At 44.8% G+C, this 23,550-nt stretch overlaps 1 protein-coding gene across 1 annotated transcript in view; it reads left to right on the forward strand.

Moving 5' to 3' along the window:
- MAML2 (mastermind like transcriptional coactivator 2) overlaps nucleotides 1-23,550 on the forward strand; it is a 344,987-nt gene that overhangs the window by 215,651 nt on the left and 105,786 nt on the right. Inside the window, exon 2 of the mRNA XM_059185832.1 lies at nucleotides 17,931-19,367. Coding sequence (XP_059041815.1) covers nucleotides 17,931-19,367 — 1,437 coding nt within the window. The remainder of the gene's footprint in view (nucleotides 1-17,930; nucleotides 19,368-23,550) is intronic.

Here is a 23,550-nt window from a genome sequence, read left to right on the forward strand (position 1 = left end):
TGTGTTCTATTTTCCTCCTTTTCTTCCTCCTTCTCATTTATCTTCTAGAAACACTATGCTTGTTTTTGCCCTTGCAAAATGCAAACTGAATTCAGCTTGTTCCTAAAAGATGAAGCCAAACATATTTCTGCATTCTTGCCTCTTGCTCTATGATTTTCCATGACTCAAACATAGAGTGGGCCCCCCAGTGCAGAGGGCAGACCCTTTGCTGACAAACCCACAGAGGGAAATCAGAGGGAAATGCTGGACATTTCTTCTCCACAATTGACCCAGTGGCTTTTACACACACACACACACACACACACACAAACTCTCTCTCTCTTTCTCTCTCGGCTTCCCCTGTTCTGACTTTTTCAGACAACACTTTTCACAAGGCCAGGTGCATGTCCTCTTCCACAGAAAGTGGTGAGTTTAGCCTCAGGAATGTACTGCCGGTTATTCCTTCAAGCCAAGGAAATTATGGTGGTGGAGAGTGAAGGTTGGGCACGAGGGGAAAGACCTCCCCCCGTTCCCAGGAAGTAGACTCACTGAAGGGAGAGAGCTATGGAAGAACAGTCTCCTTTTGGTTCAGCAGATGGCTTCTATACCTCGGTACACTTCATAGACTGCCATGAGGTCAGCACAAATACTACCGCTGACACTTGAGGTAGGTCAAAGAGCATACCCAGTGGCTCAGCTTTTTGGTCCAACTGCCCCCAGGAAAGGGGAAGAGATGGACACAGTTCCTTGGGCAGAACCCTACCAGCACTCCAGGAACATAGGGCGGCAGTCCCAATGCCACGCTCTTGAGATGGACATAGCTTTGCGTGCCACACAACATGGTGTCTGAATTCTGATCAGAAACCAGAGCTTCAGACTCTTTTTGGGAAAGTCCTGGATGAGTCCCTTTACCTCTCCATTGCCCCCTTCAAGGCCCTCCCAAGCCTGGTCACTGGGGAATCATTTGCTTGATGTTTTTTAGAGGAACAACCATTGTATATATGCGGGGCTCCAACTGATGGAAGCATCCATGCTTTTGTTTCCGTTTCAGAAAATTGTTTCTTTACACCATTTGGTTAATCTTTTCCTACCGGATATGCTGATGTTTCTCTCTGGACCTCCATGGGGCACAGGGATCTGCTTGTTAGCAAGCAGCATTTGTAAGTACTCAAGGAAGAACCCCGTAATAGGTGGTTGTTGCTATAGCAACTTTTTAAAAAACAAAAAACCCTAACCTTGTGAATGGACATATAAGAAATTAAATTTTCTCCCTCAGAGAATACCAAAAATCTCTCTCAACCTCATGAAAAGATTTGTATGAACGATTTCCATGCTTTGGATTGGGCATAGCGAGCTGTGGACTCTGAATTCCCAGAATAATGTTTCAATGTGAAAATCAAACAGTTCTATTCTCTTACAAAGCATTTCTTTAATTATGGAGGAGATGGCCAACATATGGGACAATGTCACTGTCAAGCACCTAGAGGTTATGCGTATGCAGCATCTTACTTAAAAACCTCACATTCATATCTTTTAATGTATCCCACCAATAAAGATGTGCTATTTCCTTTTCAGAGCTGTGGTCTTTGCAACTTGATGTCAGCTTTTTCAGCTCTCCCAGCAGGGAAATTCAGGTGAATTCCAAACTGTGATTAGAGAGATCTAAGTGGAGTTAAAAGGAGTCAAACAATAGAAGAGAAGCTTACCCGCACAGATACATGCATGCAGACCAACTGCGTGCAAAGATAAATTGCACCTGCGTATGACCGTGTTAGCTCTTGTCATAAAGCAGTGAATTTGCTACAGATAGGTGAAGGTCAATGGGAGAGAGAAAAAAATCTCTCTTTCTACTGCCAAAAGTAATAAAGAGAAAGAAAAAGGCACCTGTGACTCTCCATACCATGGAGGAGAAAAGAATGTTACTAAATAATATTGAAAGTGTAAAAATATGATGAGAAGCAAAGCAAGAAACGGAATGATGTGCGCTTGCTAGGTGAACATGGAGAATGAGAATGGCCTCCATTGATGCTTAGATGGATCCAGGGCTATTGGATTGTTCTCGCCCTCCTCCTCTTCCTATTTTCTGACTATGTTTTCTTTGATGGAGAAAATGATAGGCTTGATAATACATAATGATAGGCATCCAAAGATCAAACTTCATTAGATCCTTCTTATTCAGTAGCATGAAACTGTCTGGTCAAAAGCAATCCCATATGTGACCTTAATTTAACAAGTGATTAGACCCAATCCTGATGCTTTGAAATATCTTTGCTTATCAAGCTCAAGCAGGGTAACATTTTAAATAGGCTTTTACTATCCTTAGAGTTTCTGAAAATCCACGCTACTGGAATTGCCCTTGAAGCCACCCAATGCTATCCATCTCTTTTTTCTGTCTTTCTTAGGGTAGTTTTTCTGTTCGCCGAATGGGATTTCCCCACTTATGCATATTCATTTGGACTTGAAATCAACCAGAAGGACACCCATAATACAACATCTCTGCTTTCTCATTGACACCTATGTTTCTTAGGGCCTGGCTTCCCTCACTTGGCTGGTTTTGGATGTACACCAAAGTTCTTATTACACATAATTTATTTCACCACTTCAGAAGAAGCAGGCAAACTCCAGGCCTTCCATCTAGTATTTGAGGAAGGAATTGCAGCCTCTCTGCATCCCTCACTGCAATAGGGAAGAGAAGAAAATATGGAAGAAATGGATGAGACGAAATGGAAGAATAAGGCCAGGACACAGAATCATCCACTCAAAAATGTTTGTGTACCTACAAAATACAAAGTATCATAATTGCTGCTGTAAGGGATACAAAAAATGACAAGGCAGACTTCAGTCCTATGACTCCCTAAGCTGCTATCCTTTCTCTCTCTAGCATTTAGGGAAAATGATCTACCCACCTTGTTTCCCTTTCCTGACCTCCCGTTCCGTCCGCAGAACACACTGTATTTGAGCGTCTTTCTCCAACCACCATCAAGTGCTGGTTGTGAGAGATGCAGCTCCACCTTTGTTCCAGGTAGCCTCTGCTCATTCATGGGGTTGCTCTCTCCTTCCCTGAAGCTTTCTTCTTCTGCCCTTGAGCTGCTCCTTTCATGACTTCATTCTTCTCTCCTTAACTTTTGATATTCCCCGAATTCCGTTCCCATCCCTTCCCTTCTCACTCCTCACTCTTTATTTGGACACCCACAAACCCATCCGTTCAACAAATGCTTGGTGCATTTCTCCCCCATCTGTAGAGACTGGTCTGCAATGCTGACTCTCTTGCTAGTAAGAGGGTGTCTCCACTTACATGCCCTACAGCATCCCAAATTCAACAGATTCAAGCTCAGACCCATCATTTGCTTCCCCACCATCCCGTTAGGAAACACGTTCCTCCCCTACATTCTTTTTTCTCAGCTAACAATTCCATCATCCGCTTAGTCACAAATATAGAAATCGGTATTTGGCCCTCATCCCTTTCTTACGTGGAATTAATCACAAAGTTCATTTGATTTCTGTTTTTCCTAAGTTCTTTCCGATTATATTCATTTCCACTTCCACCACCTTAGCCCACATCCAGTTCTCACCATCTCTTAATGATACTGAGACAGCCTCATTAGTCTTCTGGCTTACACTGCCCACAACTACTGGTTGTTAGAGTCTTTTTTCTAGAATACATTTCAGATCATGCCACTTACTTGCTTAAAATGCTTTAATGTCTTCAAAATTTGGACCGTATTTCTCTGCATGGTGATCAAACCAGAGAAGCCATGTCGGACGTCTCCCTGAGACTCACCTCTTACCTGCTCTTGCCGGGCCTGTGTCCCGGCAGCCTCGCCTGTGATGTACGGTTCCCTGAGGACTTGGGTGTCACCATAGTGCTTTCCTGGACAAACTCCTTAGCATGAAATGGGAGTTTCCTCCAGAGGGTGCCTTTCATAAAAGCCATAGGTTTTCACAGCCAGGAAAATCTGGTTCGATTAGTAGCTGGGCAACCCTTTGCGGTCTCATTTTTCTTGTCTATAAAGGGGGCTCTTTATATCTTCTTTCAAGGTTGTTGTAACAATTTCATTGTAATCATAATAAAAGCTGGTATTATGGGGCACTTTCTATGTGTTGGGACTGTTTTAAGCACTCTACATGTATTCATTGAATCTGTGTTTCACTTTATGATATCAGTACAGATGTAATATTTGTCCGGCAGATGAGAAAAATGAAAGCACAGAAGTTAGGTAACTTGCCCATGGTCAGGCTGCTATTAGATAGGGAAGCCGGGATTCCAAGGGATAATGTATGTAAATTGCCTCCCATGGCACAGTCACTCAGTGAATGCTGTTTGATCCTTTCCTTGCTTGCTGTATGCCTAACTCTCATCTAAGTCTTGGGAAAGGACCCCAAAAACTAAAAAAGGGGAAAAAAAAAAAAAAACCTCTGGTATTTATGAAGCCATTATTTGCTGTGTTTTGAGTCCAGGCTTTATAGACATGGTCTCATTTGAGACTCACTTCAACAAATGAGCTGGAACTTTATCTCCATTATGCAGAGAGGGAAACTGAGGTGGGGAGCATGAGGTAAACTACCCAGAGCTTCCTGTCTTGTGGAGGATGGAGCCAGGACTTACATCTGAGTCTCTGACACGGAAGCTCACACTCTTGCCCGCAACAACGTATTGCCTCCACAGACATTAGGAGACATGTAACATTGTTCGCAGACTTGCTGGGTGGGGGGGGGACTGTAAAGGTTTCATAACAGTTACAAGCAGAAAGCTTTAAATACATAAGGAAAGCAAACCATGGATAGAGTGGCCTACCGGGGCTCGAAATAATAGAGCAGGGATCCCAATGAGGCTTGGAGAGGGAGTGAGCTATGAGTTGAGACTTGAGGAGAGTGAAGAAAATACACCAGTGGAAGAGAAAAATCAATTTTGAAATTGGAATGGTGTATGGGGAGACATGACAGATGCAGAGAACCGGTCATGGACAAGGAAGTGTTTTATCATTGAAATCTAACTAGTGGATACAAGATATTCATTGTGAGCCGGTTACAGGGAAGAAATGTATGTTTGCGGGTGGGGGGCTAAAGTCCTGGGGGGATCACTCCTGCTGACGTCCTGGATTAAAACCGATTTCCACGGTTGCCATTGGTGAGCATCCTTAGTTTGAATCTGTCCCGTATTGTGTCTGAAAGGCAAATGCAATGAGCAGCAGCAATATTTCTGAGGATTATGAGCTTCCTGAGTCAAGACTGTGCTTTTATATTTTCAGCAGACTTAACACATTGAATAGTTTTCTTTGCGGAATGGAGCAAAATGAGCTCTTTTACTTGCCTGGTTGTCCTGCAACCATTCATAGCAGGGTGAGCAGTTCTGTCCCATCCAGGAGTGGTCAGTTAGCAGACCCCTGAGGCCCCGGTTAGTGATTCTGCTCTCATTTTTTTTTTTTTTTAAGATGATCAATACTGATTTATCATGAAATGAATTCACGGAAAGGGACTGTAACGTATTCTCGGTTAACGATTTCAAGAACAGAGGCATGTCCTGGAAAACAGTGGTTCTTATAATGTGGGAGGAAGTCTCCTATCCAGCTTTTTTTTTTTGACACAGAGAATTACCCTTGATGCACAATTTTGACTTGGTTAAATTTTCTTTTCCAGTATAGGTAGGCTTGTGTTGTTGTTTTTTTTTTCCCCCTCTGCAAAGAATATGACCACACATGAAGAATTGGAACCTGTCAGGTGGAGAATTCATCTCAGTCATATAATTACTGGGCTAAGCAAGTTAGATCAAAGTGAGGGCATCGGATAGCTATAGGACATTGCTTCAAAGAGTAGTTAAACTGCAAACAATATAAAGGCTTTATTGTCCCCCATTGCATGTCATTTAAATCATCAAGAATCATTTCCCATAAATGTATGGCAAATAGTGGGATGTTAATTCCTGCCTGAAAAAGCCTGCATTCAGGCCTTAACGGAGAGCAAAGGAACTTTTCTATCTGCCATTATAAATTCTCATTTCCGGGCTTGAAAGGCTCAAATTGCCGGGAGTATAGGTTTTGGTTTGGGTTTTTTCAATTATAACCAAATATCTCTGTAAACCTCTTCATGTTTCATAGAGCTAGTTAAGCAATTTCCCCTTAGATGTGTCTTTGATGTGAAAATAAACACAGGCTGAAGCGAAAGCTGAGGTCCTCTCTAAAAGACTATCTGTCTAGATGGTTCACAGTCACTCAGGCTAACATTAGACCAGAGAAAGCACACGTCAACACTCTATATTGAACCTAGATACAGTTGCTATAAGAAAAATATTTCTTCAAAAGTTTCAAAAGAATGATGACATCAATGCCAAGAACATCAAAGGAGCTGTTTGGTGCTTTCAGGTACTTTGCCAAACTCCCTCTAAATGCTGCTTAACATTCCTTTGTAATGGAGTTCAAGATGGCCTCGAAATTGCGGGGACCTCTTAAAAGGTCTGCCCATCCTACCCCTGTCTCCAGGTGACTGCACCCCAAGGAGTTTGCACGTTGTTGGCGTGGGGTGTCCAGACATGATTCAGAAGGAAGTTTTTCATTTAAGGATGCTTTGATGCTTTGAGGGGAGAACCAGGGAGCGATGTGACCTCAGGACCTCCCCTGGGTGTGCAGGGTAGAGGTGTGGCAGATGGTGGCAATCCTCTTAGCACGCTGCTGTCACAGAACAGCGGCCTTGCTCCCCAGTCATGGGGCTCCTCTTTCAGCAAGGCCGTGAAGGGGCTGGGTGAGTGACCACACGTGGAAAGTTGAAAGAGAAACCAAAAGAAATGTGTGCACTTAGCTTCTACTCGGCTTTTCTATTTTAATCAAGCAAGAAAACTGCACATTTTACCTTATGAAAACTTTAGGTTGGATGTAATGACTGGCTTTCTTACGTCTTCGTTTTAGTTGAGAAGTATTCCTTCCAAGTAACAGAAGCTGTTGTAAAGTATCCTAAGCAAAGAGAAAAGAAAGGAAGAGAGAGAGGAAGGAAGGGAGGGGAGGAGAAAGAAAGAAAGAAAAAGAAGAAAGAGAAAGAGAAAGAAAGAAGAGGAGGAAGGAAGGAAGGAAAAGAGGGAGGGAAGAAGAGGGAAGGTAGGAGGAGATTCCTTAGAAGGTACGGGGTGTCTCCATTACAGGAAATATAATTGAGTCCCCAGAGTACTGGAACCAGGAACGGGAACTCTTCAGGAAACTCTCTCTGTCTCTGTCTCCCAGCGCTGGTTCTCCTCCGGACTTTGCATCTCTGTGGAATTGATTTCCCTGTCTCTGGCCGTGCATGGCTGAGAACGACTCGTATGGGCAGGTGCACGGAGACTGCTAAGAGGGTCCTGTTTCAATACGCACTTACTAGAAAAACAGTGAGTTGGTTCAGTTTGATTCGAATACCTGCTTTGATCCAATCTGCGGAAGCTGTGGGAAATGGAGTGTCTCAGGATCAGAAACCCTCAACCAGGGAATGGAGGTCAGATTCTCAGAGGAAAGTGGTAAGCAAGGACAGGCACACTTCAATCTCAATTATATAGGCAATATATGCTTTATGTAAAAAAAAAAAAAAAAAATTAGAGAGCAACAGACATATGAATGAAATGGGGGAAAACCTCCATCATCCCACCAGCAGAAGGTACTTCAGTATCTTGAAGTGTTTCCGTCTAGCTGTTTGCCGTTGTTTAACAGTATTTCTGACATATTTGCTTGGGTTACACTAAGGATGAGTTACAGTGATCAGAAACAACACACGGCTCAGGCCTCCCTCTCTAGGGCTGATTTTATAACATGGAAGAAGGACTTAAAAATCAGAAGCCAATTCCTAAAAATATTTGGAAATTGTAATGAGGATTGAAGCAATCAAGAGGTTGGCGTGGAAAGCAGCAGTGAGAACGCAGTTCAGCTGGGTGACCAGGGAAAATCACAGCCAGGGTCACAGTAAGGTGAGATGCAGGGGAAAAGAAGAAGCCAAGTCTGATAGAGGGGGCCAAGTCCATCAAGGTACCATATTCCAGTGAGACGAAACAATATATGCAAAGACCTGAAGCTAAAAGCACCCTTTGTGTTTTAGAAATGTAAAAAATAATAACAATAAGTAATGTAGCCAAAGCTGGGGTGTGAAAAGGAGATCCCTTTTGTTGCTACGCGGAGAACAGTTTGGCAACATGCAGAGTCAAATTCTCAGAATGTCCTTGAAAGCTACTGGGGAGCCTGCTGTGTTCGCAGTGGGAGCCTGAAGAAGAATGAAGCCTGGGATCCGGGAGAAAGAGGCCAGGGACGATAGGGACCTTTAATACCTGTTGAAGTCAGAGAAGCCACTGAAGAGGAAGGGGACACACTGCTTTGGAATTAGGGGTGTCTGTGTTTTACGTTATTTTACCAAAAGGTGAGAGTTCTTTAGTAGTCGTGTTCAGACTCCAAAATAATTAATAGACAACCCTGGAGTGGTCTGAGGCACTCTCTCTGCCATCTCGGTTCCCCTGATATTCAAACTAACCAGTGTTTTGCTATGAGTCCAAATCCCACCAGCATAAGAAAAGAAAAGCCATCTCTTAAAGCACCCGTGCTCTCCCTGCCTCTTCAGGACCTCTCAGCTCCACAGTGGGACAGAGAGTTGCCAAGAAATCAGCCCTGGGCTGTATAAAGGGAGCTTGGTCCAGGGCAATGGCAGGGAATCATAGATGCCCCATAAATGGACTCATCTCGTGTTCCCAGACCAGTGAGTGCCCAGTAGTCAGATCACCAGCCAGTCTGTGAGTCCTTCCCTGGGTCGGTGCTGGCCTGGCTAGGGGGAGTGGATGAGCGACAATAAGCTATCTTCCACATCATCTTGGCATGATGTCCTAATGAAAAAACTCACAGGCCTGAAACAATTGCAAAAAACCAATCAGACCGAGTGCTAAAATCCTAAACCCAGGAGAAAGAACAGGAGGGAACGTAGGAGGGCAAGGCCTCATGAAGCAGATGGGCCTCTAGCAAGGCCCCTTCGAAGAACAACTTCCAGACTGGGCTCCCCAGCGAAGGGGGAGCGAGAAGCCACATCATCTATGATGCTTCCTACACTGTACATTCTGCTGAGAAGGATGTTTCAAGATTTCAAGAGAATCGCCAACATTTTATACGTAGCATTTACTTTGGATTCCCTTTGCTATGTTTTGGGCAAAAAAGTGAATCACGGGTAAAGTATTTCATGCACAAAGCAGTTGGGTTTGTGAGGCTTTTCGAGAATATTCTGTTCATTTCTCTGCTAAACCCAGAGAGCCGCTCTCTGAAAGACGGTCCCCGCAGGCTCCCGCCTTACGACCATTGCAGCGACTCGCCAGGGTGACTAAGGATGTCGTCAGCAGGCTGATTGCACTGGTTATCACAGAGTAGATCTGGAATGACATCAAAATTGCAGACGTTGTGGGAAAATCATCCTACTTTTAACTTTTTTATTTTATTTAAACATGCCTCTGTTGTTCAACGACAGGTTTTGTTTACACTGTCGCTAGCAGAATATCCGAATATCACAAAACATGACATAGATTTACACATCAGGGGGCACTTCATGGGAAGGGAAGGGAGAGGGATTCTCTTCCTCCCCTCCGTGACTGTAATCCTGTGCACACCCTACAGAGCAACCGTCACACGGCATGACCACTTTTGGCTTTATTTCCAGACAGACTGGTCAACCTCTTTTTTTTTTTTTTTCTTTAATTGGTTCTAACAGCCATTAGCATCATGTTCTAAGACCAATCTTCCAGGCCCTTTATGTGCTTTAAGCCTGCAGTCCTCACAGCAACTCTGTGACATAGACGGTCTCACCGAGTATGCACTTAGTGCCAAATAAATGCCTGCTGAATGAATGATTAAGCAAATGCCATTATACAGGTGAGGAAAAGCCCCTTTCATTCTCTTCATTTTGCTTCTGTCTAGCACACACCTGACACGTACCAAGATGGCAGTAAGACGGAAGTATCACACAGGCTTGGGTTCAAGTTCTACCTCTTCTTCTAAAAGGGAGCTCCCAGTAATGGAGTGCTGCTCTGAGCTGGGAACCCATAGGGTGCTTCATGTATGAGGTTGTGTCCCGACTAGCAGGGAGGTGAGTGACCAGTCCGAGCTTACACAATAAACTGGAGGAGGACAGCATGTACATCGCAGGGTGAATTCCATGCCCTCTCAAAGTCTCATGTCCTCCCATTTGCCTCCATAAAACCGGATGTCTGCCTCTCTTCCCTCTTCTCTCCACAAATGCTTTGTAGCTTGATGGTAAACGTGCACCAGTCTCCAAGCAGAATTGGTGGAATTGTCCACACTGAGAATTGTCCGCACTACAGGGAAACACCCTTCCCCTGCACTTGTGACAAAGGTTTCAGAGGCAAATTCCAGCTCTTTAGTTACTCTTCCACAAGCCATCCAGGAACGATGGGAAAAGGACAGGGAAACATTAAAGACATTTTAAATATGGGGCATTTGGCATTTAGTGTCTTTAGAAGGACAATGTGTTGACTGGTTTTCTCTATCAAGATCCCTAATTGTCAATATTCTTGCTTCCATATAACACTTCACCGGGGATTTTATGAAAAATAACTCTTCTTTTCTTCGCTCAAATAGTCACATATCTCAGAGTTCAGACCTTTTGGAACAAAGTTATGGAACCAATTTCCCAAATAGATCTAACACGCCTTCCCTGACAGCTTTTACCAAAAAAGAAAAAAGTTCCTATTTTTTCTTTAAAAAGTAGAAGAGGAAGTTATTGAAAAGCATACAAGAAGTATGCTCCGACTGTCCTTCCACTCCCGTGCATTCATCGTATAGGGCATGGAGTCGAGATGAGGCTAAGCATTGGACCCCAGCTTCGGAATCCCTTCCAGAGACTCAGCACAGCGTCTGTCATAAAGCCTCATGTGCTCCTTCACTTTCTGTTCACACAGATGACAAAGGGGTCCCGGTTCTAGGACCTCCCATTCCTCTGACTTCAGAGTTCAGAAGAACCTGAGCACTCAAGCCAAACTGTAGGAGAACCATTAAATTGCTTTGACAGTTGACACTGAAAATGTTCCCACAGCCTTCTTGCTATGCCAGTGTTTTCCTCCTCAATCGTTAGAAGGATCCAGCTTCCCAGATTCTCAAATCTGCCCACGGACCACTGTTTGAACACCTACAATATACCCAGCATCGTGGCAGGTTCTGAGAGAAATCCAGTCAAGCATAATGCATGGCACCCACCCCCAAAGAGCATAAACTCTAGTTGGGCAAACGTAAACATTATAGGGGCAGAAAACAATAACTTCACAATACCAGATAGCTCAGAACTCTGCAAGGGCCCAATAAGAAGGGGGAGCTTTCAGGTGCCTTTAGCAAAAGATTGAAAATCTCATCTAGTTTGTTGGGGGCAGGAGACTGAGGGAGATCAACTCACCTCCAGTACTACACTGAGCTCTGGAATCCACCTTTCCAGGATCCCAGACTTCATGTTAGGAAGCAACTCAGGCATCCCAAGTTATTTGGAGAGTTGGTCCCTCCCCACCCTCTCACTAATCAGCCATGAGTAAAATGGCCCGAGGAAAGATGATGAGACCAAGATACTCATTCCCCGGAGGACCTCAGCAGTGTGGGAAGTGTGGTTCTTGTGCTTATGCACAAGAGAAAGTCAGAAATCTATTTGGGGGGCTGGGATGTGACCTATGGACTGAATTGTTACCTTTGTGTGGCATATTCCCTGTTTCTAGGGCAGCCCAGGAGACAAAGAATGCATTTATTTTGTGGAAAGGGATAGGGAGCAGGGCAAGAAACAGAAACCAGGGGATTGCGCAATAATGGCATTTTTAAATCCCTCCAGGAAGTTTATGTTTCGAGTCCTTTGGAAGAGCAAAGTACAGCTGTTCAAAAGGAGAGTTTACTGAGTGACGCTGGCCCCGGAAAGTTTGCTGTGGGACCCCGGCCCAACTCCGCCACGTGCTGGGTTTTTCCAGGCCATAGACATTGTCCCAGCACCTCCATTCCCAGCCCCCTCAGGGGGCAGGCAGGTCACTCTGTCTGGCCCTGGGATCCTGAGCAGGCCTCAGCCTTCCCCCCAGCAGAGACCACAGGCCTGAAATAGCACCGAGGTGTTCTCGTAGGAGAATCCGAACAAGGACGAGAGTGAAAAGAAACAGTCTGCTGGACCTCAGCAAAGCACAGTGATTTCTGTGTGGTGTGCAAACCAGACCAGACTTGCTGTGTTGAAATCGTTCCCGAAAGAAGCCCTTTCCTTGGATAGCCAGTGAAAGGGTGATATTGTGCACATAATCTCACAAATTAAACATAGAAGTCTGGGGGCAGACTTATTGTACACAAGAAAAACTGCTTCCTAGACCATGTAGGTGTTGGGAAAAGTGTAAATGGTAACATGTGGGGCTCGTTTGAAGACTTGACATCCTGCCACCAGCTTCATCATCGCATAGCTCCCTAAGGCCAGAGATGATCTGGTTGGGTCTGGGTTCAGAGCTCTCTCTGCATAGTTCCTAAATCTTTCTGACTGACCAAGTGACCCTTGGTCTCTTCCCTTTCTCTTATTGGAGCCTTGAGGGTGATGTCCCAAGCTTTCACCGTCTACTTCTAACCAGTGATGTCACCAGCCCCTCCCTGCCACCCATCCCCACGCATCCCGAACGCCCTTACCTCTGCCCTGTGTGTGCGACCCATCTTTGTTCTGGGATCCTTAGGTCTTGGGTCTCTGTGTCCACCATGTCCAGAACAGGGTCAGTCTTTGGTGAGCTAAAGGCTGAAGGGAAAGCAAGCAATGTGCTTAGTGATGGAGAACGAGGACTTTGGGGCCCGTCAGACTGGGACGGGGTGCATCCTGTCTCTGTATCATTCACTATGTAACTTCCTGTTAGGAGCCACGATTTCTTCACTTATACAATGAGGATGGGAATACAGGTTCAGAGAGCTGTGTGAGGCTCCACACAACTCTTAGAGTTCCTCTCTTAAGCTTCCGTATGCGGTGGTTATTAGGTGACAGCCTTAGGGGGGGCCTCAGGTGCTCTTCTGAGGGGGCCCCTTCTTCCTTCACAATTTAAATAACTGTATTTGGGACATCTGGGTGGTTCAGTGGGTCAAGCATCTACCTTCGGCTCAGGTCTTGATCTCACGGTCCTGGGATCAAGTTCCGCCTCGGGCTCCCTGCTCATCAGGGAGCTTGCTTCTCCCTCTGCCTCTGCCTGCCTCTCCCCCCGCTCATGCTCACTCTCTTTCTCTGACAAATAGATAAAATCTTTTAAAAAACTAAAAAATGAAGAATTATATTCTATAAACATGCTGACATGAAGATAAATATATTACTGTTCGGTATGGAAACATTTCTTCAACTGAAAAGTTCCATTTCTCTTGTTTTAAAAGAAATTCAAACATTTTTGTGGACCCCTAAGTCTCCTGTGGGCCCTAGGTAATGTACCTAACAGTGCATAATGGATAAGTCAGCAGTGGATGAGAGATTTATTTGTGGAGATTCTTTTCTGTCCTGTTTGAATACTATTAACTGCTTTCCGGAAGTTGCTGGACTATGTGGCACTTAGGCTATATACTTCTAGCTTCCCGCAGTCCAGCTTCCCAGCCATTGGAAAGGTCCGAGTGTGGAGCTGCTCATTTCCCTTGTCCTGCCCCTCGTCTTCAATTTAAACCCAGGTCTTCCCTCCTCTGACTGAGTCTCATTTCCTGGGACTATTCCTGGCTTGTAAAATGACATTGAATTCTCTGACGAACCATTTCTCACTGAGGTATTAGTGACAAACTGTGTTCCTCCTCTACTCCTTCTAGAATATTTGCCTTTTGTTACAGAACCTGTAGAGATTCTCTACCATAATTCACAGCCATATACGATGGAGAAATTAGTCAAGCAAAGGATACACTTCAAAGTCAAGGTTGAACTTGGAGAATCTTTGATTGTCTTGGCTAATTAGCTTGATGTCTAATGTGTCTGTGCATCTGATGGCTCTTGATGGCTCTTGATGACATAACTTTGATTAGAAAGTTCTATGAAGCTGAACACAGACTGTCCCCAGAATTCTCTTGCTAAAGTGTTGTGCCTGATGGAGTCCCAGTGGTATCCCCTTTAGCCGACATCACTGAAGGAGGACTTTTGCCCCCCATCTGAAGCCCCCTGCTTTCCAGCTATGCTGGTGGTAACCCCACACATATACTTAAGAAACAAGTCTTACTCCCTCTGTGCCTGTTATTTTTTAGGTATGGGCAGGAAAATGTTCTAAGAGATAACACTTTATAAAGGATACCATTTACCGCACAGCACAGGCTCTGTAGTGCAAATGCTTGCCTGGATTTCTGGCTTTATTTCTTTTTTTTTCTTTTCAGAGAGAGAGGGAGAGAATACACAAGTGGCGGGGCAGGTGGGAGAGAGAGAGAGAGAATCTAAAGCAGACTTCCTGCCGACGCAGGGCTCGATCCCAGGACCCTGAGATCATGACCTAAGCCCAAACCAGGAAATGGATGCCCCTGGCTTTACTGCTTATTATTTGCATGACCTTGAAGTCTCAGTCTCCAAGCCTTTATTCTCTGTTTTGTAAACTGGGGCGGGGAGGCGGCTGAGTAGAATTAACAGCAGCCTCATGGAGGTGTGGTGAGAATTCTTCGGTATTGTGAGACTTAAATAAGACTATCCATGCAGAGACCTTATCATGATGCCTTGCCTAGCACGCAGATCCTCAATGAATGACTGCCATTATTATTACTATTATTGTTGTTGCCGCCACCACTAATTCTGTTACAGCCCCTCCAGTCCTGATGGCTTAGAGAAAGTGCCAGTGCTCCTTCCCAGACTCTGCAAGGCACTGCCCAGGGAGTGGCCTGAGCAATGGGAGAATCTGGCAGAACAGGTTCTTTCCAAGCAGTGGAAAGTAGATCAAAGGCAAGCACCCAAACCTGAAAAAAGAATGTATTCCTTTGTTTGTTCTTTACTGGTTGTGAAAAGACTTCCAAAATGTAACTTACACTGGAATAAAAACTGTGGCCACTCTTGAGGTAACATGGCTGAGTCCCTGTGGTCTTTGTTCTTCCTGACCCCCAAGGACAACTGGGGAGGCGCTTTGAGTTTCTGCTGAGTGTGGTGATGGCTGACAATGTTCTGTGATGTTGTTGCCTGTGTCAGTGCATAGCGAGCTCAGCAGTCAGCAAATGTGCGGAGACAGCAGTGATGGCAGCATGGGGAGCTTCACACCCAGGGGCAAAGTATACCTATGCCTTGTTGCACATCATGCATCACCCAACGTGACATTTCATGGGACTTGGATAGGCCTCTTGGTTGAAAATAACAGAAGTCCAACTCATGCTAGCTCAAGCAAAAAAGGACATTTATTTTAAAGACTCCACAATGTACCACGGAAAATGAGACAAGAGACAGGCTGATCTGGGATTGAAACCCAGCCCTGAAATTTTGCCAAAACTTGTGTCTCTCTTCTCTCTGTTAGTCTTCTCTCTTTCTACAGACTCACTTCCTCTGAGGCTTTGGTTGGCTATTGGAACAACAGCTCACAAGTTTTGTAAATGTTGATGCAGTCATCCAAAGAAAGCCTGATCTCATTTTCTCCAGTTCCAGAATTCCTCTGGCAGGAACTGATTGGCCCAGTCTAGGTCAGGTTCCTTTCTCTGATTACCAGTCAGCAATGGGAACAGGGAAAAACAGGTTAAAAGAGCACGGGACATCCACCCTAACTATATACCACTTGTGAATGAGCAAAACCACAGATAAAGGAATAAGGGATTTTTTTTTTTTTTTAAGATTTTATATATTTATTTGAGAGAGCACAAGTAGGCAGAGCAGCAGGCAGAGGGAGAAGGAGAAGCAGGCTCTCCACTGAGAAAGGAGCCTGATGGGCTGGATCCCAGGACCCAGGGATCATGACCTGAGCTGAAAGCAGCTGCTTAACCAACTGAGTCACCCAGGCACCCCTAGATAAGAGATTCTTGAAATAGGGATTGAAGAACTACACGACAAAAAACATATTATTCACATTTTTTTTTAAAGATTTTATTTATTTATTTGAGAGAAAGACAGTGAGAGAGAGCATGAGCAAGGAGACGGTCAGAGGGAGAAGCAGACTCCCCATGGAGCTGGGAGCCCGATGCGGAACTCGATCCTGGGACTCCAGGATCATGACCTGAGCCGAAGGCAGTCGTCCAACCAACTGAGCCACCCAGGCGCCCCCATACTGTTCACATTTGACCCTGTAACTGCATCCTGGCCATTCCCAGACTCCTCTCACTTCACCAAAAATTCGGGATGTCTGTCTGCTCACTGACCTTGGCCCCTTCATACAGGGGAGACCGTAGCTCTAAACAAGCCAATTGCAGCACACTCTAATGGAGATGCCACAGGCTGCAGAATTAGCCAGACCTTGAGTTAAAGCCCAGGTCTGCCGCTAACTAGCTGTGTGACACTGGACAAGTTACTTAGCCTCTCTGAGCCTTGGTTTCCTTATCTATAAAATAATAGCTATCAAATAATACATAATGATTCAGGTTATTGTAAAGACTAAGAAAAATAAAGCAACCATATTTAAAATACTTGGCATATAATAGATGCTCATTTTCTATTTAGGTCACCTAGAAATCATCAGGAGGGTGAGGAGTGGTAGTAAATGAAAAGGGAGAAAAAGGAAAGTGGTAGCATTTTGTATCTGGGAAGTATCCTGCCTCAGGTATTTTACAATTATCCTGAGCAAACATTAAATAATTTAAGTGGGTCAGCTGTACTGGGAAAGCCACACTTGGATAAATACTGTCTCTCACTTTAGATGCAAACCAACAAGGATCTCAAGATCAATGGGGAATGTTTTGTTTCTCATTCATTTATCGATATGACTGTATGGTCCTCAGTTTCTTTCCCTATAATATCTATAGTGCATGTCACACAATTTAATCACTGAGTTAGTGAATGAAGTGCTTGAACATTTGGTTGTGACTCTTGTGGTTTGGAGAGGCTCTCCTCTTTGAGAATGTGGTAAGCCATTTTTTTTAATATAAACTAGAATTTATTGAGTTCTGACGATCGTAAGCAGTGTGCTAAACTTGCGTTGTCTCATTTCTTCCTATGAATCAGTGTATCACCCCCATTTTGCCGGTAAGGACAATGAGGCTTGGATACATAGAGCGGCAAAGTCACTCAGCACTCATGGTAGAACAGGAATCTGAGTGCAGCGTAGCAGGCTTCTGAGGCTGACTTCTTAACAATGTGCAATACTGGTTCTCTGCACCTTGGTTTTGGTTTTAAGTTTTCGAGACAGGCAACATAAGAAATGAATCCCCAGGAAAATCTGTGCTTAGAGGGTCTCATTAGATATAAAGGATAACTTCACAGTGTTCGTGCACCCACATGATGTCTCAGCGTGGGCGTGGATGCAAAGGCGAGGAATTACAGGAAGAGAAAGAGTAGAAGAACAGATACACTCTCTCCTTGGATATAGCTCTTCTGATTACTTGCTTAGAGGATAATAGTGATGAAGGGTTTCACAGATGAATCCTGGAAAAAGAGAAACTGGAACCTGTGTCCTACCTTTAGACTGTCCAGCGTTTCCCATCTTGGTCAAAATGGAGCTCATTCCAGTCTGTCGCTGTGTGGGGCCGTGGGTGCATGCGTGTGAAGTGTTTCGGCCTGCTCCAGAAAACCACATTCGGTGACACATTGTAGCTATTATCAATGACTCGTGATGACATATGAAGTATTTTCCATCCACTGACCTATGTTCTGATCGCGGGAACCGGTGGGATCTCTAATCACTCACTGACCTGCTCCTCCAGGAACAGTCTATTCTGTTGGGTGAGTTCCATTCCATTCCAGACTGTGTTTCATTCGTACCTTTTTCTTTCTGAATTCATCCTGTGTGTAAATGGGAAAAATTAAAACAAAACATTGAAATAGCGTGTCTCTTTTGACTAAAAGCATGTCTGGATAATATCTCATATTTTTCTTCCTTATCCTCCCTATATTTTCAGCTCCAGGGTTCCTTGAAAAGAAAACAGGTGGGTAACCTGTCTCCCGCCAACAGCAAGAGGCCCAATGGCTTTGTGGACAACTCATTCCTTGATATCAAGAGAATCCGCGTCGGGGAGAACCTCTCTGCTGGACAAGGGGGCCTCCAAGTAAACAATGGACAAAATCCAATTATGTCAGGGACCTTGCCCATGAGCCAAGCATCCCTACGGAAGACTAACACTCTGCCACCCCATCCTCCTGGAAATGGTATCTTTAACATGGGCTTAAAGGAAGTGAAGAAGGAACCTGGGGAGACTCTGTCTTGCAGTAAGCACATGGATGGCCAGCTGGCCCAGGAGGCTCTGTTTTCCAATAGGTACGGAGAGGACCCCGTAGAGCAGCTGATGGACCCAGAGCTGCAGGAGCTGTTCAATGAACTGACAAACATTTCAGTGCCTCCCATGAGTGACCTCGAGCTGGAAAACATGATCAACGCCACCATCAAGCAGGACGACCCATTTAACATTGACTTGGGTCAGCAGAGCCAGAGGAGCACGCCCAGGCCCTCCTTGCCCGTGGAGAAGACAGTGATCAAGAGCGAATACTCCCCGGGTCTAACCCAGGGCCCCTCAGGCTCTCCGCAGCTGAGGCCCCCGTCCACTGGCCCTGCCTTCTCCATAGCCAACTCTGCCCTCTCTGCTTCCTCCCCCGTCCCTTCTGTGCCACAGAGCCAGGCTCAGCCACAGACAGCCTCGGGGACAAGCCGGGCCCTGCCGAGCTGGCAGGAAGTGTCGCATGCCCAGCAGCTCAAACAGATAGCGGCCAACCGCCAGCAGCATGCCCGGATGCAACAGCACCAGCCCACCGCCTGGTCGGCCTTGCCCTCATCGGCTGGGCCGTCGCCAGGTCCATTTGGGCAGGAGAAAATCCCCAGCCCTTCTTTCGGCCAGCAACCATTCAGCCCGCAGGGCTCCCCCATGGCCGGGGTGGCGGGCAGTGGAAGCCAGCCGAAGGGGATGGCCAACTACATGTACAAGGCCAGCCCGTCCACGCAGGGAGGGCACCTGGACGTGCTCATGCAGCAGAAGCCTCAGGATCTCAGTCGAAGTTTCATGAACACTCCGCACACCGCCATGGAACCCCGTCATGGCAACACTAAGCCTTTGTTCCATTTTAACTCAGATCAAGCAAGCCAGCAGATGCCTTCGGTTTTGCCTTCCCAGAATAAGCCTTCTCTCCTACACTACACCCAGCAGCAGCCGCAACAGCCGCAGCAGCCCCAGAGCTCCATTTCAGCTCAGCCGCCGCCACAGCAGCCATCCCAGCCCACCCAGCCCCTGTCCAGCCAGCCCTTGCTAAGGTCCCCCTTGCCACTCCAGCAAAAGATCCTGCTTCAGAAAATGCAGAACCAGCCCATCACAGGCCTGGGGTTTCAGGTCTCCCAACAGCACCGCCAGGTAAGACCATAATTTTGCTACCCCAAACGCAGAGGACCTGGAGACTGCTTAGCCTGGTCCTTATGCTTTGGTTGCAACATTTGTGTTGGGGAGGAATCAAGAACACAAAGGCAGTAATGGTCCTGTAGGATGCCCATGAAGGCCTTAGGAAGCCCAGCTCTCACCGGGCATCTGGAGGCAAGAGCTAGTATTTCCTTGTAGATCATTCCTCTCCTTGGGATCTGCAGCAGTCAAAGGCTCTTGCTTATTAAGAATGTTGCATTATAATTCATGATCTTTAGTGACGTGTCCAGTTGGCAGTAAGATCTGGATACACCTGATGTCTATTCCTGCAGTCAGTAAGTCTGTCGGTCATTAAGTCGACATGCGAGTACCTACCATGTGCCAGATGTTGTGAGTATGCTGGAAATTGACATAAGTCCAGACATGATATTAAGAGTAATGACCCATCTACATCCACAGCAACCAACTGAAATGTCTGAATGCCCAACGCGTCGTAAATAGATCCTACTGGGACTCCATGCTGGTGCATTAAATAAGGCATGGCCCCTGTTTTCAGGCACAGTCAGGAGAGAAAGAGAGAAACAGGCTTTAAAACTCTCATTTGAATGCTAAGTGGAAAGGCTAATAACAGGTGATCACAGAGGTTGGGTGTCTTACCCCGCAAGGGGCTATCAGAGAAGTCTTTGGGAGAAAGTAATGCCTGCATTAAGTGTTGAAGGATGATATCGTCATCACTACAAACAGAAAAAAATATCTGTGGTTACCTTATATCCTGTGATTAATACAAAGCCGAAGTTTTATTCTGCCCCATACTTGAATAGTATGAAGAGATAGCTTTGTGCCATGAGAGCACATGCTAGCGAGGAAACTCGGGTCCCCCAAGGAATTCGAGGGCGGAAACTCTTCCCGGAAGGAAGAAGGTCTGAATGTTGCTTCATGCGTGTAATTTGGCGATCCCTGTTAGTGGCCAAGCACAAAGACAACACATTACATGTCAAAACAATATGTCGGGATATTATGACGGCACTGAGCCTAATTTCAATCACATTCCTAGAGTAGTTTTCACGACTACTGCCCAGAAAAGAATGCCACAAGCACCACAGACCGTGGCCAAGCTAACCTTTGCCCTAGATGTGCGCCAGGAGAAAACCGGCTCTCAACCAGCATTCAGGAGCTCTGCACCATGCAAAGCTTTGCGCTCTTACCCATTTAAGTAGTGTGGGGTTTAAAAAAAAAAAAAAGTGTATTTTTTTCTAATTGTAGTTGATGAAGAATGGACTTAGAGTCATGTGCATATTTTACAAAGTTCCTTTTTAACAGGTAATTTAGGGATTGTTAATAAACAAACGCTATTGTGGAACTCATTCCTAATGGCATGGGTTTGGGTGAATCTAGATTCAAATTTGGGTTTGGAGGAATCTAGGTTCAAATTCTTACTCTGACTTTCACTAGCTGTAGGGCCTCAAGCAAGTCACTGGACCTCACGAAGCCTCTGTTTTCTCACCTGTAAATGGGAATGATAATAACATATCCTAGGATTTTTTTTTTTTTAGAATAAAATTAAGGAGCACTTGGGTGGCTCAGATGGTTAAGCATTGGACTCTTGATTCTAGCTCAGGTCATGATCTCGGGGTTATGGAATCGGGCCCCATGTCAGGCTCTGTGCTAATCAGAGAACCTGCTTGAGAGTCTCTCTCCCTGTGCCTCTGCCTTCCCCCCTCAACATGTGCACTCACGCTCTCTCTCTCCCCCTCTCTATAATAAATAAATAAATCTCTTAAAAATGAGATCATTTTTCACCCAGAGTTTAGAACAAAGTTGACACTTACTATGATTATCATGGAAAGAGCCATGTATGATATCAGAATATTTTTAACAAGTATTACTCTTATGTAGGAGATGCATTGGAATAAGTCTCAATATTTTTTTTTTTGCTGTGAATATCACATATTTGTTCTATTTTTAAAAATTTAATTTTTTTCAGTGTTCCAAAATTCATTGTTTATACACTATACCCATGTAATACATGCCCTCCATAATTTCCACCACGAGGCTCACCCAACCCCCACCCTCTTCCCCTCCAAAACCCTCAGTTTATTTCCCAGAGTCCACAGTCTCTCATGATTTGTCTCCCCCTCCAGTTTCCCCCAAATCACTTCTCCTCTCCATCTCCCAATGTCCTCCATGTTATTCCTTATGTTCCACAAGTAAGTGAAACCATGTGATAATTGACTTTCTCTGCTTGACTTATTTCACTCAGCATAATCTCCTCCAGTCCTGTCCATGTTGATACAAAACTTGGGTATTCATCCTTTCTGATGGAGGCATAATATTCCATTGCATATATGGACCATATCTTTTTTATCCATTTGTCTGTTGAAGGGCATCTTGGTTCTTTTCCACAGTTTGGTGACTGTGGCCATTGCTGCTAGGAATGTTGGGGTACAGGTGACCCTTCTTTTTAGTACATCTGTATCTTTGGGGTAAATACCCAGTAGTGCAATTGCAGGGTCATAGGGTAGCTCTATTTTTAATTTCTTAAGGAGTCTCCACACTGTTTTCCAAAGTGGCTGCACCAACTTGCATTTATACTTTAAAGAACTGGAGAATCAACAACAAATTAAACCAACCCCACACACTAGAAGGGAAATAATCAAGATTAGAGCAGACATCAATGATATAGAAATAGAAGTCTCAAATTCTAACATAAAGAGTTTCAGAGAAATAAAACTATCCTGGGGCGCCTGGGTGGCTCAGTGGGTTAAGCCTCTGCCTTTGGCTCAGGTCATGATCCCAGAGTCCTGGGATCAAGCCCCGCATCAGGCTCTCTGCTCAGCAGGGATCCTGCTTCCCTTCCTCTCTCTCTGCCTTCCTCTGTCTTTGCCTGCCTCTTGGCCTACTTGTGATCTCTCTCTGTCAAATAAATAAATAAAAATCTTAAAAAAAAAAAAAGAAAGAAAGAAAGAAAAGAAAAAAGAAAACTATCCTTCATTCTTATATTGTCCAGCAGTATAGTGAATGGGTAGTGATTTACCCTCGCTAAGCCCAGTCTCTGATCATAAAAATGGAAATAATAAATAATTAGATATTAATAAGAGGTAGTGTTCATTATTTACCCTGTAAATGACATGACTTCTGTCTCTCTTCCTTATGGTATCTCATTTCACCCATATGGAGGAAATACCATTGTTCTCATCTTACAGGGAAACAGCTGAGACACAGAGAGATTAAGTAACTTTTCCAAAGTTGCACAGATAAGAAGTGGCAGAGCCAGGATTCTGATGGTCTGTTTTGAAGGTTGTGCTTTTAGCCACTGACTATACAGCTCACAGGTAGGATATGTTGGGAAATGAATGACCGCTTATAGACCCTTGTGAAATTCTCAAAAAGAGTATTTCCTGTAATATGAGGCATATTTACGTAATCTATAGGGTAGATGAAATGCTTTGGGAATAAAGAAAGTCTTAAATCTCTCACCTTCAGAGTTGTTAAAGAAAAGAATCAAAAAATATCTGTGTGACGGCTGACCTTCTTGACGGTGAACATTATGGAGCTACCCAAAATAAGCTATTTATAACAGGAAATTTATCTCTATATCCTGTCAGCCCTTCTTTGGGAGCCTTCCTGCCATCCTAGGTCCTGTTTCTGGCTCCATTTTTCATATCTACAGCTATACACCACACTCATGTCCTCTTTGTCCCCATCAAAGCTTCCAGAACTCAAGCACACCAGTGGGTGCTGATGGCCAAATCGACAAACATTGTTCAATGTCTTAGGTAATATTAAACCATTTCCAGTGCCTATGACACATGATGCCAAGACAATTTTCATCTTTTCAAGAAAGCCCTTTAAAAGAGATGTAAGTAGCAGCAGCATTTCAGGCTGAAGACCCCTTCTATACAGGCTGGACACGGTGACCCATTTACGGCTTTGTCCTAACTTTGTATATTGAATCAAATTGTCCCTTCCTGATCCACAGTTCTAAGAGGGAGGATTTGGAAGTCCTGTGTCTGAGTTGAAAGCAAGTGTACCAGAGTTTTATGGTCAAATAAGTGGTGCCTTCTTAAAAGCATTCACCTTTGGGCGGCTGGACCCCTGCTAATCAGGGTATCATTGTTCAATATGGTTACAGAGTTTTTCTGTGAGAATTGTGTTCAGAGTTTTATGCTCATTGAGTGGA

Source organism: Mustela lutreola, chromosome 1, assembly GCF_030435805.1.
Source record: "Mustela lutreola isolate mMusLut2 chromosome 1, mMusLut2.pri, whole genome shotgun sequence".
NCBI classification, from domain to species: Eukaryota; Metazoa; Chordata; class Mammalia; order Carnivora; family Mustelidae; genus Mustela; species Mustela lutreola.